The sequence below is a fragment of the Heteronotia binoei genome, chromosome 14 (genome assembly GCF_032191835.1).
Source record: "Heteronotia binoei isolate CCM8104 ecotype False Entrance Well chromosome 14, APGP_CSIRO_Hbin_v1, whole genome shotgun sequence".
Classification (NCBI taxonomy): Eukaryota; Metazoa; Chordata; class Lepidosauria; order Squamata; family Gekkonidae; genus Heteronotia; species Heteronotia binoei.
Genome location: NC_083236.1, coordinates 8,380,014 through 8,394,805, shown reverse-complemented (window position 1 = coordinate 8,394,805; position 14,792 = coordinate 8,380,014). Strand labels below are relative to the sequence as shown.

Below are 14,792 nucleotides of genomic sequence, written 5' to 3'. Positions count from 1 at the left end.
AGAGGCTCTGGATGTCCGCGGGGCCGTCAACGCATGCTGCTGTCTCCGCCCCGGTTGTCTGCAGTCTTTGCTACTTGCCACCGCGTTCTTCGTTCCCGTGTGCTTCGTTTACCCGCAGCTTAGCTGTGCTGTCGGGAAATGGACTGGAGCCAGCGTGGCTTTGCCACCGCGTTCAGGGAGGCACGGGGAAACTGCAGCCACGTTCCTGGGTCTCCTAGCTTCTGCCAGACTCCAGGAAGCTTCAGGTGCCAAGGGAGGGAGGGGCGTAAGCTGCTCCATCCCTTTCCTCGTCACTTCTGCTGTGGTCTCTCTCTCTCTCTCTTTTTTTTTTTTTGCAAAGTTGAGCCGAAGCTCAGTTGGCACATCCTGCTCTGGAGGCAGGGCCAAGCAAAACTGAAAGCTAAGGGGAATAGCACCCTCTCCTGGAAGGAACTTGTTTGCTGGCCCTGCCTACGGAGAGGAGGAGCTGCATTCCCATAGGTCAGGACTGACCCACTACTGGGACCACTGGAGAAATGTCCATTTGCAGGGGAGTAGAGACTGCATCAAGTATTTGAGCCCCAAACTGGTCCACCTCAGAACTTTTCTGCAAGAAGTGACTACATATGAAAAAGCTCTAATAAAAGCCGCCCTGAGCCACCTCGTGGGAAGGGCGGGATATAAATCTCAAATAAATAAAAATAAATAAATAAAATAATAACAAATTTTAAATCTCTACCCTAAAAAAAAAATCAAATGAGAATAACTGCTGTCCATAAATGATTTCTTTATTAAGAAACACCGTTTGTGCAAACTCTTCTGTGAAATGACTGTGCAGGCGTGGACACTTTTCACTGGGATGAGACAGCCGACTAACAGATGAGACAAATTATGCGTCAGATGGTTGAAAGCAGGGGCACCAAACCTGCAGCTCAGGGGCCGAATCAGGCCCTCGGAGGGCTCCCATCAGGCCCCCGAGCAACTGGCAAAGAAAGCACCTTTAAGACCGAAGAGTGCTAACGTTTTAAGCATCTTTTAGGTTTTTAAAAATATATATTTAATTTGTGTCCTTTATAAAATTTATATCTCTGCTACTTAATCTTAAATAAGTACACACACGGCCCGGCCCGACATGGCCCGGCCCAACAAGGTCTCATTTATGTCAGATCCGGCCCTCATAGCAAATGAGTTCGACACCCCTGCTTTAAAGGATGCAGGTGTAATTGACAAAGCTGTCACTGAAACCGGAAGCAGCCTCCACAGAGATCAACAATGCCAAATTCTGTGTGAGCACAAAGATTGTTCTGGTTCTTAGGCCCAGATATCCTGAAGGTATCTTTTCTCTTCTCTTAATGTAGCCAGTATTTTCAGCGCTCCCAGTTTATCACCTTTTCTCTCAGAGATTAAGATATTCACTAATGTGTCATTCACGTCTTTAGCCATATTCTTTGCATCCCTGAAAGAGAGATACATTGAGAAAAAATCAGTTAACAACTAATTTTGGTTTCTTTGATGGCCTACAAACTAGGATTCCAAACCAGAGTTCAATCCTGATTTGGAATCCTGTGTTCTACGCAGGAAAACAGTCCCCATTGTGCTGTGATGGCCAAGTCAGATGTAGCATCAAACCAGGAAGCATTCAGTTTTCATACTGCACATGAGAGGTCACCAGTACACCAAAGTTTGTTTGCGCCCTCTGACTACAGCCTAACATTCTTGGAGCAGTCGAAGAGGGCGGCGCAGCCGGGGTGCCCGGTGGAATCTGCCGGTACAGGCAGGGAGACGGAGCCTGGCCTGCCTTTTTGCCTCCCAGGTCTGCAGGAGGGCCGCCGCTATTGTCGCCATGAAGAACTGCGAGTACTGGCAGATTCCACCGGGCATCCAGGCTGTGCCTTCTTCAGCGGAGCCTCCTGGGGCAGTCTCTGTGGAACGCCATGGCATTCCACAGCAAACGTGCACAACCACCCAGAGCAGCCCCCCGTCGGGCGTGCAGGGCTCTATAGGGGAAAGCAGAAGAGTAAAGCACTCTCCCTCCACCCCCACAATCTCAATTCATAACAATCATGTCTGAAAGGGGAGAGTCCCAGTCCTCCCCCCAAGCACCCCCGGTAAGAAATTCATGGAGCATTACGCTTATAGAGGAGAGCACATGGGCACTTCCAAATTGGAGCTGTCTCTGTCTTCAGGGGAAACTCCCACCTACAGTGATCGCCGAGAGAACTGAGTTTAACAAATGTTTAAAAAGGGGGGGGGGGGAGAGAAATAGCGGGGGTTTGGGGGGGGAGGGAATAATCAAAAGCTATGGGCCCGCCAGAAGAACCGCACCAGACCCAAGGTGTTCACATGGTGAACATGCCCGAGGTTCTCGCAGGTCTCAGCAGCCGCTGTGGGGCCACACAGGTATGGTAGTTCCAGCGGCTCTGGCTGGGCTCGGCTGCTGCTGCTGCCGCCCTGCATTCGCATCTTCCTGCAAGCTCTGGGGCAGGCAGCACCTTCAAGCAGAGGCTCTCGCAACAACCCCCTCCCTCCCGCTCGTCTGGTCTGTACCCTCCCTTTGGGGGAGAAAAAGGGGCTTGTGCTAACGATGCCGGGGCTGATCAAAGCCTTGCAAAGAGCGGCCTCCCCCCCCCCCCCTTCTCGGTGTGCCGGGCTTTTGTGCCCGTTCTCCACGCTGCCTGCCTGAAGGCCGCTGCTTCTTGCAGCCGTGGCTGCTTCTCCTCTCCAAGTCGCCGTTCTCTCTCTCGCTCCCTCGGCTCCTGGGCTCAGTCTGAGAGCCGCCGCAGTTGCGGCGGCGGCCAAGTTTCCCCCCCCCCCGCCTCGCCTCCACTCCCCCCCCTCGGTTTCCCATGCTGGCTAAATGTGACTTGACCGTTTCAAAAAAGTTTGACATAGAGCTTGAACATTTCGGCATTCCACCCCAACTACAAAGGCAGCCAGTCACCTTCTGCCAGGCAGGCCGGAGGAAGCGAAGCCCAGCGAAAGCATCCCTATTGCGAGCAAAGGGAGCCGTCTCTGCCATGGAATGACAGGCTAGGCGGAGCGCCAAGGTCTGAGGAACAGCGGCAGGCAGAAGCGTGTGTACTTTCTGGCTTTTGTTCCGGCTCCCACTTTCTCTCTCCTCCGCCTGAGGCGCTTGTCGGTCGGGCCGAGTCTGGAACGGAGGACTCGGATTGCATCTGCCCGCTCGTTTGAATGCCACGGAGCCCGAACAAAAGCCAAAAAGTCCTCTCTTTGTAGTCTTCTTGAAGTTTCTCTCTGATCAACAAACAAAAGTCACCCCAACCCAGAAACAGACTGTCATGCAGGGACTGTGACTTAGTGGAAGAGCCTCTGTTTTGCATGCAGAAGGTTCCAGGTTCAATCTCCTCCAATTTAAAAAGGATCTGGTAGGAGGTGATGTGAAAGACCTTTAAGTAAGACTCCAGAGAGTCACCGCCACTCTGAGTAGACAGTACTTGATGGATTTCCCTGAAAACTACAAGAATTATCCTTTCTCAAGCACACTTGCACTCTTCCTTTTATTTTGTTTTTCTGTGTCTTGCCCTCGACACTGTGCTACTCCTGTTCAGGAGGCTGAAGGCTTGTGTCTGCAAGCACATTAATCTAAAAGCCATGCCTGGTTTCACCTGCAAATCCAGCTTCCAGCATCACTCACCCACACACGTATAAATATCCTCTCTCCTCCAGCAGAATCCTGGTAACATCTTTCGAACAAAGCCAAAGGTGATCTTGCACATATTTTGGAGCAGCTGGCTGGGCTGGAGAGTCTCTTGAGAAACAAACCTTAAGGTGAGTCAAAGTGCCATTCTCAACAAAGTGCTGGAGCTCATCTCTGGAAGACAAAGCCAAGAGCAGGCAGGGTTTCCCCAAGCATGTCTGCAAAGGGTGAAGTGCTTAACAAGCAACACGAGGCTCCAGACTTACTGGAAAAAGTAATCTTTGGCCTTTGAGCGGCAGCCAAAAAACAGCCATGTCTCTCCAAAAGTCCTCTCTTTGTAGTCTTCTTGAAGTTTCTCTCTGATCAACAAACAAAAAACAAACAACTGAAGCCAGGGTACGCTGTACTAAGAGTTAAAAAAATCAAGGAATCAAAATTCAAACCGACCAAAGGCCACACTCCATGCCCAATGGATGTTCTACAAAACCGCATTTGTTTTCTTTGATTGCATCATTTATTCTAATCGGAGAGCCCTCTTTGCCTCCCTGTGGATTTCGATCTTTCACCAAACACTGCCCACCACTTCAAGCCTTTCCACAAGAGATGACACTCTCAGGCCATTAAAGCAAGCCAGTGTCCAGTTTTGCCTTGGCTGGGGATGAATAATCCTTCCAAGTAGACAGCCCTGATGACCAAGGATCTGTATTCATGACTCCTGAGATCAGTGGCCCTCAATGTGGTACCTGTGGGTGTCTGGGCACCCATCAACACCTTTCCTAGTGCCTGCCAAGTGTTGTTAGAAAGTGGATGGGGCCAGGTGAGGCTTTTGCCCGGCAAGGCCTCTGACTGACTCCTGGAGATCTGGTTATTGGTGATTTACTTGGTTGTGCAGATTTTTAAAAACACTGCTTGACAGCAGCTGCTACCACAACATGAGAATCTTCACTGTATGACTGAAGGAAAGCTGCAGTGGCTATTTTGTGGCTGACTCCGCCTCCTGTGGCAGCCATTTTGTAGCTGCGCCTACCACCCTGTGCCAGAATTCCATAGGTGCCTGCAGGCTCAAAAAGGTTGGGATCCCTGCCTTAGATTTTAGTTCCCAGTTCTTCTATGGCCCCACCCATTATCTAAAAACACTTGGTGGGCACCAGGAAAGGAGTCAGTGGGCACATAAGGGAGACCCCAATTGAAGCAGACGGGAAGATTTGACCCCTTCTGCCTTCTATCCTCCAGCCACGGCCAGTTAGAAGCCTGAAGAAAGAAAACAGTTTTTCTTGGGTTGCCATTCCTACAGTGGCCACCGCTTGATAGTCACACAGCAGCAACACTGACAGCGTCACTCCAAAGGCTTCCTGTTGTCGAAGGCATCAAAGTCAGAGGCTCCTTTAATTCACGGCTGCCAGAAGCAACTTTGCTATCAGATACAATAAAGGCCGCTGCAATCATCTGCAATGAATTAGATGGGGCAGCTTGTTGAACCTTAGGAGCTCTTGTCACAAGCATGTATAGTATCAAATCTGTTTCTCCACTATTCTCAAAGGCAGCTTGTGGCTGTCCCAGTTAATGTTTCCCCAAAAAAGTATTACCCAGGTTTTTGGGGGTTTTTTAAATCATTTGGCATTGCAACAATTCAATTTCATGCTTCAAATCTACCTCCTTCCCCCTATGATTCCTTTCTAAATGACAAACCAAAGGACCCAATCGACACTGTAAACTCAGCAGCAGACAAATGGGATTCTGAAAGATTAGACTGAGGGATTTGAGTTAAATGCTGAACTTCTGTAGGCCGTCTGCATACCCACCCGTGATGCTCAAACATGAGTGAAAGGCTGTTTAAAAAAATGCACAGTAGACCAGACCAACCAAAAAAACAAAAGAAGAAAAGGCTTGACCAGAGGAGAAAAAAATAATGCATTAGCAAAAGAGTCTTATGGAAAAAGCCCAACGCAAATGCAGAGAAGCTTAGGATACTGGGTTTTGCAGTTTGCCTCCCTTACTTTAGGGTCATAATTGTGGAATATAGTTTTATTTTAATTTTTTTAAATAAAATATATATCCTGCTTTCTGCTCTCACAAGGGACAAAAGATACAAAATAAAACCATAAAACAAAGGTTGAGTCCTGTGGCACCTTAAAGACCAACAAAGATTTATTCCTGATTTAAGTTTTCGTATGTACCCCTCACCCCGCACCCCATTATCTAAAAACACTTGCTGGGCGCTCAGAATTAAACTTTTACTGGTTTGAAAGGTGCCACTGGACTCAAAACTTTGTTTTGCTGCTGCTTTGGACCAACATGGCAAATCACCTGAATCTATAATAAAACCAGATTTTAAAACAATTATCCTCTCTCAAAAAACACAGATAATGAAAGCAATTAAAACCAAAGCTCAAGTACACAGAAAGACATTAAAACAACATTTAAAAGACAGCAACAAAAGGGGATGGATGAGTCTCCCTATGGAGAGAGTTCCAGAGTTTTGGTGCCATGAACAAGAAGGCCGTCTCCTGAGTTGCCACCCACTGAATCCCAGAAGGCACCCAGAGCAGAGCCCTTCAAGTGGATGACAAAGATGTACTCAAAAGACCTCTCCTGTACCCTGGAAATATCTTCTGCACCCAACATACTGATGTCTGGCTGCCCTTGCCAGCGGGACCATTTCATCCCCCACAGAAACCCCGGGCTGGATCTTTACCTGCCTCCTACTGGCAGAGGTCAGATGGAAATGTAACTATTTTGTGTATTCACGTGCTGCAAACTGTTTTCATAAGTTCTTCAAGCTATACCTTTAAAAAGAAATCTAATCATGAAATACTTACCGATGTTGTAGGAAGCCCATGAATGGAGCAATCCCAGTTCCCGGACCCACCATCAGCAAAGGGGCCGAGGGATCATCCGGCAAGTGGAAAGTGTTGATCAGCCGAGAAGATATTACAATCTAGAATGCAGTCAGAGATAATTAAGAAGCAGCCTTGCCATCCCAATTTTTTTTTTGTATTTTATTACTAAAATTTGTACATTTTAGTGTGTGTGTTTGCACCTGGAAGTCATGTCGACCTCTGGTGACTGACCCCTACTGCAGGCCTGGAGGATACTCAGAGAGGTGAATGAACAGAGCCTGCCCTTGCCTCCTGGCTGGGTATTTCAAGGAAGTCTCCCACCCAAGTACTAACTACAATCAACCCTGCTTAGGTTTCGAGATCTGACGAGATCCGGCTTGCCTGGGCTATTCAGGTCAGAGCAAGTTTGTGCATTTTTCAACCATTCCTTGCCTTAATAACATTTCTAAAACCCGATTATCTAAGGACCCAATTATTTTATGGTCTGAAAAGACATTCACTAATGTGCATCTGTCTTTTTAGCGGGTTAATGGCTTCCAGCATGTTTAGGCATGTAGACAAAGAGCATCCCTGGTCTTTATTGCTGAGCCTCCACTAAAAGGGCAGTTCTGTGTTTACAGGACCTATTTTTACTTTTGTACCACCTTTCACCTTCTCTTTCTCTTTGCTTCTTTCCTTTAAAAGGAAAAAATAGTGATCGCAGTCTCTCATGTGATCCAACTTTGGAAGGGGCATTTAAGGGTTTCAGATTAACTCAGCTGGAAGGTCCCATCTCCTGGACTGAAAAACAAGCAAACCGGGACAGAACTGTTTCCTAGAATAGACTTCCCAGACTGCTGAGTTCCACCACCAGTCCCCAGCTTGATCACAACAGACAAATGGAACTGTTATCTGGCATAAGGACACCCTCTCACACGGCAAGGTTTGGGGCCCAGCTAGATACCTCTGGCCTGAAGGGCACTTGGGTCTTCATATCCAACCGAAGCAGCGGGGCAACCTGTCCAGCCAGCCAGCCAGTACAGACGCCTCTTCGCTGTTCACCTAGATGAGATGGAAACTCCAGAACATTAAAGATGAAACTCATCTTTCCAGGCTGAGATAAACTGGAGCTACAATGGAAAAAATGAAAAGAAAACTCAATCGATATCAAAAAGAGAGAGAGGGGACCAAAGGAATATTACAGTGCACAAGTCCTTGGAAACCTTAGTTAAATAAAAATATTGTTATCCTGCTTTTCCGTACCTTTTCCCATCAAAATCACAATAAAGTAAACCACATTACCAAAAATCTACACAACTTTAAATACAGCATACAGCAAAACATCACTAGTATCTTTAAATAAAAAGCAATGGCATTTAAAAATATCTAGGCCCCTAAAAGCTAAAAATAAGTTGGTGTTAGAACCTTAAGACACGAGGAGGCAAGGCAAACCTCCCCAGGGAAGGAAGACCATCATTTCAGGACCACCACAGAGAAATCCCTGTCCTTTGTCACACATCGGCCTCACAGCACCTCAGGCCATGGGGGAACCTGGAGCAAGTCCTTTGTAGATGATCAGAGGAGACAGACAAGTGATCCCAGGGCTTTTTTGTAGCAGGAACTCCTTTGCATATCAGGCCACACACCCCTGATGTAGCCAATCCTCCAAGAGCTTACAGGGCTCTTATTACAGGGCCTACTGTAAGCTCCAGGAGGATTGGCTACATCTGGGGGGTGTGGCCTAATATGCAGAGGAGCTCCTGCTACAAAAAAAGCCCTGAGTGGTCCCATAAGATAGCCCCTGCCACAGACGGCTTAGGGCGTTAAATCTTGCCCAGAAACTATGACTTAGTTCATCTGATTAAAAACGGGAGAACAAAAGCAGCTCTGCTGGATGAGTTGTGCAGTGCACTTACCTCCAGCTTCTCATTTCCTATAGCAGACCGTCAGATGCTACAAGGAACCCCCCAACAGCAGCCCTTCCCTGCTGCCTGCTCCCCAGCATGTGACAACCCATGCCATTCCAACTCTGAACCTGGCGATCCCGTTCAGTTATGCCAGCAATAAACCCATCCTTTGTCAGTGGGCATAGAACAGGGAGCTTTTTGCTCCAAACAACCAGGCCCAGTTTAATAAGATGGCAGCCAAGTTCTGAGTGCCGCATAGAGGCAGCCCTATCTGCTAGAGTCATCAGACCCTGAGGCTGCTAAGGCTTGAGTCCCTGTGCCCAGATGCCTCTGGCCCAGGAAAAGGCACAGCTAGCATTTGCACTGAAACTTGTAAGAAGCCCTCTTATAACCACCAGATCAAAGAGCACCCACAAACTGGAAGCTAGCGTCTTAAGGGAGGTAACATACCTGTCCGCCTACACCTCAACTGTGCCTCCTGTGGATTCAATGGGTTCACCCCTCTCCAGTCCATCACGGGCACTGCAGTTTCATTTTCCACACTTCCTTAGGATTATTTATTGTTGCATCTGAGACACTGTTGGGCATTTTCACACACTTGCAAGCATATCTCTTCAGCCGAAAGAGGTGGGCATTTTTATAAGACGACGAAGACTGCAGATTTATATCCCGCCCTTCTCTCTGAATCAGTCTCAGAGTGGCTTACAATCTCCTCTATCTTCTTCCCCCACGACAGACACCCTGTGAGGTAGGTGGAGCTGAGAGAGCTTTCCCAGAAGCTGCCTTTTCAAGGACAACTTTGCAAGAGCTATGTGGCTGAACCAAGGCCATTCCAGAAGGTGCAAGTGGAGGAGTGGGGAATCAAACCCGGTTCTCCCAGATAAGAGTCTGTGCACTTAACTACCACACCATGAAAACAAAGATTCTCAGGATGCTGCAATCTACATCCAGTACAAATTCTGCCTATTTCCCCCATGCTTCAAAAGCACAGCAACCCCCGATTTTGGTCCCTCCTGAAATATGCCAGCATATAACCTTGCAGATAATTCTTACTCAGTACCAAGACTTGAACTACCAAGACTTCCTGCAGAGCCACTGTGAGACCTCCACTGATGGTCTAAAAGGGTTCTTAATTAAAATAGAGTTCTTCATGGTAAGACTACTTGACATTGTAACAATATCTGACACATGAACATAGGGTTGCTCTTACCTGTAACAGGTGTTCGAGTGGTCATCTATGCAGTCCACATGGGTAGCACACATGTGCATACTGTGGAGAGCTATCATTTAATTTTTTAAGTTATCATTTTACAACAGGACATACTGTCAGGATGGCCTCCTGACATGAGTTCTTCATTTCTAGTAGTATTGTTTCTTTGCTCATTGACCACAGATGCTGTAAGGCCTTTCCCCTCACCGAGCTGTTGAAAATGAAAGGCCAAGCTAGATTGGACTTCGGCTTGCCAGGAGACCTTTGAGCACTTAAAAAGACTGCTCAGGTTGGGCACCCCAGTGTAAACAAGCAATTCCTTGCATGGTGGTGATGTGATGGGGCTGACAGCCAGCTCCACCCACGCACGTACATCTCCAGGAAGTTCTCTGACACTGAGAGAAACTGGTCTGTGTGGGATATAGAGGCTGCTGCTGTTAAACTTCCACTGACTACTTGTGGACTGGCTGGAAGGAGCTAAGTTACCATTTGAAATATGGACTGATCACAGAAACCTAGAAGCACTGAAAGCATCCAGGTCAGGCACTAAACAAGGGAGATGGGCAGAATGCTTTTCAGAATCTAAATTCACACTAAACCATCTCCCTGATGCTCTGCCATGCCTCCCCCACCATAAGAACAAGAGGGAGGAGGAGCTCCAATCCTTGTACACTCTGGCACAGTTGGGGGAGCCAGCACCACTAGAAGTCAAGCCAAAAAGGACTTGGTTCCCCCCCTCCAAACCATGGGTGGGAAAAGCAAAAAAGGCACTTGAGGAGGAACGGGAGGCAGATTTTAAGAGTGGAGACAAGAGAAGATGGTTGCCTATATAAGAGAGATAAAGTGAATGTTCCTGAGCCCCTGAGGGGGGAAATATTGAAACAGTGCCACGACAACCCACTTGCTGGGCATTATGGGTATGTAAAAACACTGCATGTAGTACAGACATTTTTGGTGGCCCTGTATGCAAAAAAGACATTTCTTAATATGTTACTACTTGCTATATTTGAATGATGGTGAAAAAAAGGGGAGGGAGAACCCCTGGACTGTTACACCCACTGGAAACCGCTTCTAGACTATGGGTCTAGTTTCTTGGCCCCAATGTGCATTACTTTGCACTTGGCCACATTGAACCGCATCTGCCACGTTGACGCCCACTCACCCAGCCTCAACAGATCCCTTTGGAGTTCCTCACAATCCTCTCTGGTTCTCACCACCCTGAACAATTTAGTGTCATCCGCAAACTTGGCCACTTCACTGCTCACTCCCAACTCTAAATCATTTATGAACAAGTTAAAGAGCATGGGACCCAGTACCGAGCCCTGCAGCACCCCACTGCTTACCGTCCTCCACTGCGAAGACTGCCCATTTATACTCACTCTCTGCTTCCTATTACTCAGCCAGTTTTTGATCCACAAGAGGACCTGTCCTTTTACTCCATGACTCTCAAGCTTTCTAAGGAGCCTTTGATGAGGAACTTTATCAAAGGCTTTCTGGAAGTAAAGATAAACAACATCTATCAGGTCTCCTTTGTCCACATGTTTGTTCACCCCCTCAAAGAAATGTAACAGGTTAGTGAGGCAAGATCTTCCCTTACAGAACCCATGCTGAGTCTTCCTCAATAACCCGTATTCATCAATGTGCCTACTCATTCTGTCCTTGATAATGGTTTCTACCAACTTTCCCGGTATTGAAGTCAGACTGACTGGCCTGTAATTTCCCGGATCTCCTCTGGAACCCTTTTTAAAGATGGGGGTGACATTTGCTACCTTCCAGTCCTCAGGAATGGAGGCAGATTTCAATGAAAGATTACAGATTTTTGTTAGAAGATCCACAAGTTCAACTTTGAGTTCTTTCAGAACTCTCGGATGTATGCCATCCGGACCCGGTGATTTATTAGTTTTTAATTCGTCCATCAGTTGTAGGACCTCCTCTTTTGTCACCTCAATCTGACTCAGGTCTTTCAATACCCCTTCCAAAATTAGTGGTTCTGGGGCGGGCAAAAAGTTCTCATCTTCCACAGTGAAGACGGAGGCAAAAAATTCATTCAGCTTCTCAGCAATTTCCCTACCCTCCTTCAGTATCCTTTTACCCCATGGTCATCCAAGGGCCCCACTGCCTCCCTGGCTGGTTTCCTACTTCTAATATATTTGAAGAAATTTTTATTGTTGGTCTTTATGTTTTTTGCAATATGCTCCTCATAGTCCCTTTTTGCCTGCCTGACTGGGACCTTCTAACACAGTGTCCCTAGTTGGGTGGGTTGCCATCATCTTCTGCTGAGGTAACGATATGTTGGAGGACCTTCCTCCCAAAAGCTGCTTCTACAGCTGCAATGGTATGGATTTTGTAATGCCTGACAAATGTAGAAATGGATGACCTCATCAAACCTCATTTACTGAAGCATGATTAAGAAAGGCTGCATTGGTTGATGCACTGCACAGAAAACGTGCCGTTATTCCTGTGAGGATCGGTAAACTTGACGACTTGTATGCTTCCCTGATACATGTTTTTAGAATAGAGCTGATGGAATTTCAAGACATTCTGTTTCCTTTTCTTGGAGGGGAAATGTTGATGAACATACCCTCCGTGTGACATATGTCCTGCGTTCTTGCAATGTAAATCTTTAATGCTCTACGTACATCCAGTGTATGCCATATAAACTCCTTAAGGTGTTTTGGGTCTTGACAGAATGTAGGTAGCACGATTTCTTAAGAGTGATGGAATCGTGAGGCTGCCTTAGGGATGAAGGTAGGGTCTGTCCTGAGTACTACTTTATCCCTATGGAAAATGCAAAGGTCGGTTTTAATAGACAGAGCACTGAGCTCTGATACCCTGCGAGTCGAGGTAATGGCCACCAGAAAGAGAACCTTCATTCTTAACCACTTTAGGTCCACCTCTCTTAAAGGCTCAAATGGAGGTTTCGTGAGTGCTATCAATACTGGATTGAGTCTCCAGGTGGGAAAGCAGTGTATCTGAGGAGGTGTCTTCACTGTTGCACCCTTTAGGAAGAGTTGGATATGTGGATGTCTTGCCAACTTGTATCCTGCTGTAGGAGGTAATACCGTGGTTAATGCCGCTACCTGTCATCGCAGAGTGGATGCCTTGAGACCTGACTGAAGCCCTTCCTGGAGGAAGGTCAGTACAACTGCGATGCTGGAGTCATTGGATCCATTTTCTTTCATCTACACCATCTCACAAATGCCTTCCATGTGGTATTGTAGATGCATACCGTTGATTTTCTTCTGGAGGCTAGGATGGTATCAGACACCTCTGTGGAGCATCCGAGCTTCTGTAGGGTGTTCCGCTCAACTGCCACACCATCCTGGATTCGGGTGCCATACTGGCCCCTGGAGAAGCATGTCTGGGTCTATTGGTAGAGTAAGTGGCTCCCGAATTGTTAGCTCCTGGATCACAGAGAACCACGGGCAACGAGGCCAATACAGAGCCACTAGAATGTTTTCCACCTGGGCTTCCTTCACCTTCCGAAGCATCCTGGACAGAAGAGGAATGGGAGGGAAGGCATATAAGAAGCCCTGGAGACCACGGTGATGTTAAGGCATCTGTCTGTTCCGCCTCCTGATACAGATATCTGGAAAAGAAGCGAGGTAGTTGACAATTTGCTGGAGATGCAAATAGGTCCACTTGAGGTTGACCAAAGTGTTGACAGATGAGCTGAAATATTCTCGGGTGAAGACTCCATTCCCCGTCATAAATGGACTGTCTGCTCAGCCAGTCGGTTTGTATATTGTCCTGGCCCCTGATATGTTCTGCCCAGATAGATGATAGATTCCTCTCCACCCACTGCAGAAGGCTCATGGCTTCCTTGTGCAGTTGAGATGATCTGGATCCCCCCTGTTTGTTCAGGTAAGTCTTTGCTGACACGTTGTCCATGCGGACTAGGACATGTTGTCTGTATATGGTAGACTTGAAATGAATTAGTGCTAGTCGAATTGCTCTGAGTTCCAGTACATTGATTGCTAAGGAACGCTCCAAAAGGGACCAAGTACTCTGGGTCGGGGACTCTCGGAGGACTGCACCCCAACCTTGGAGACTTGCATCGGTGAATATTTCCTTGAACGTCGACACATTGAATCACTTGCCTTGGCGTAAGTTGTTCATCTGCGTCCACCACTGGAGGCTGGTTTTGACGCTGAGTGGAACGGTGAGGTACATCTGTCTTCGTTTCATTATCGCTAGCTGATAGGGTCGTAAGAGCCTCTGTAGGTCTCTGGAATGGAAGCGGGCCCACTGGATCAAGTCGATGCAGGAGATCGAGGCCCCTTCAATTTGGCCAATTCTAAAAGCGTCAATGAATAATTTTGGATTACCGATGACGCAGTTTCTCTGATCTTCTGAGCCTTGGTGACAGGAAGTGACAGAGAGTTGGTGGATGAGTTGATTATTGCTCCCAGATGTTCGATGAATTGTGTCTGTAGCAGAGCGCTCTTGGAAAGGTTGACAATGAAACCGTGGTTCTGGAGACACTGTATGGTGATCTCTGTGTCTTCTAGACACTTGGCTCTGCTGTTGGAGCGGATCAAAAGATCGTCCAGGTAGGGGTGAACATGTATCCCCTGGCATCTCAGATGCACCACTGGGGCTGATGAGAAGTTTCGAAAATACCCTGGGAGCTGTGGAGAGACCGAATGGCATGGCTCTGTACTGAAAATGCTGTCCTATTGTGAAGCATAGGAACTGTCTGTGTGTTGGGTGTATCAGTACACACAGGTAGGCCTCCTTCAGGTCTAAAGACGTGAGGAAGTCCCGGGGTTGGATGGAGTCCATTATGAATCTCAAAGTTTCTATCCTGAAACGCCTGAGTTTGACAAATTTGTTCAGAAACTTGAGATCCATAATGGCCCTCCAGTCCCCTGTCCTCTTTGGTATTACGAACAGGATAGAATAGGCCCCCTGTCCTCTTTCCTGAATTGGGACATGTTCTATGGCCTGAATCTCTAAGAAATGAAGCAGTGCCTGGGATACAATTGCTCTCTTGGCCAATCTCCTTGCTGGAGGTGATCAGATGAATCTGTTGTGGGGAACAGAATTGAATTCGATTGAATATTCCTGGGATATGATTTCTAAAGCCCAAGAGTCCGCTTGAGAAGCTTGCCAAGCCGGAAGAAAGTGTAGGAGTCGAGCCCCCATTGGAAGGTGTGAATAGTCATGCCTGCTTGGGTTTCGGATCACGTTCATTTCTGTCTGATTTGTTGAAGACT

At 47.3% G+C, this 14,792-nt stretch overlaps 1 protein-coding gene across 1 annotated transcript in view; it reads right to left on the bottom strand.

Moving 5' to 3' along the window:
• Positions 1–749: 749 nt before the first annotated feature.
• Positions 750–14,792, bottom strand: part of MTRR (5-methyltetrahydrofolate-homocysteine methyltransferase reductase) — a 38,467-nt gene continuing 24,424 nt past the window's right edge. Inside the window, exons 10-14 of the mRNA XM_060254291.1 lie at positions 7,421–7,586; positions 6,457–6,575; positions 3,904–3,996; positions 3,635–3,811; positions 750–1,435 (exon numbers count right to left, since the gene is read on the bottom strand). Of these exons, the coding sequence (XP_060110274.1) occupies positions 1,291–1,435; positions 3,635–3,811; positions 3,904–3,996; positions 6,457–6,575; positions 7,421–7,586 (700 nt within the window). The 3' untranslated portion in view covers positions 750–1,290. The remainder of the gene's footprint in view (positions 1,436–3,634; positions 3,812–3,903; positions 3,997–6,456; positions 6,576–7,420; positions 7,587–14,792) is intronic.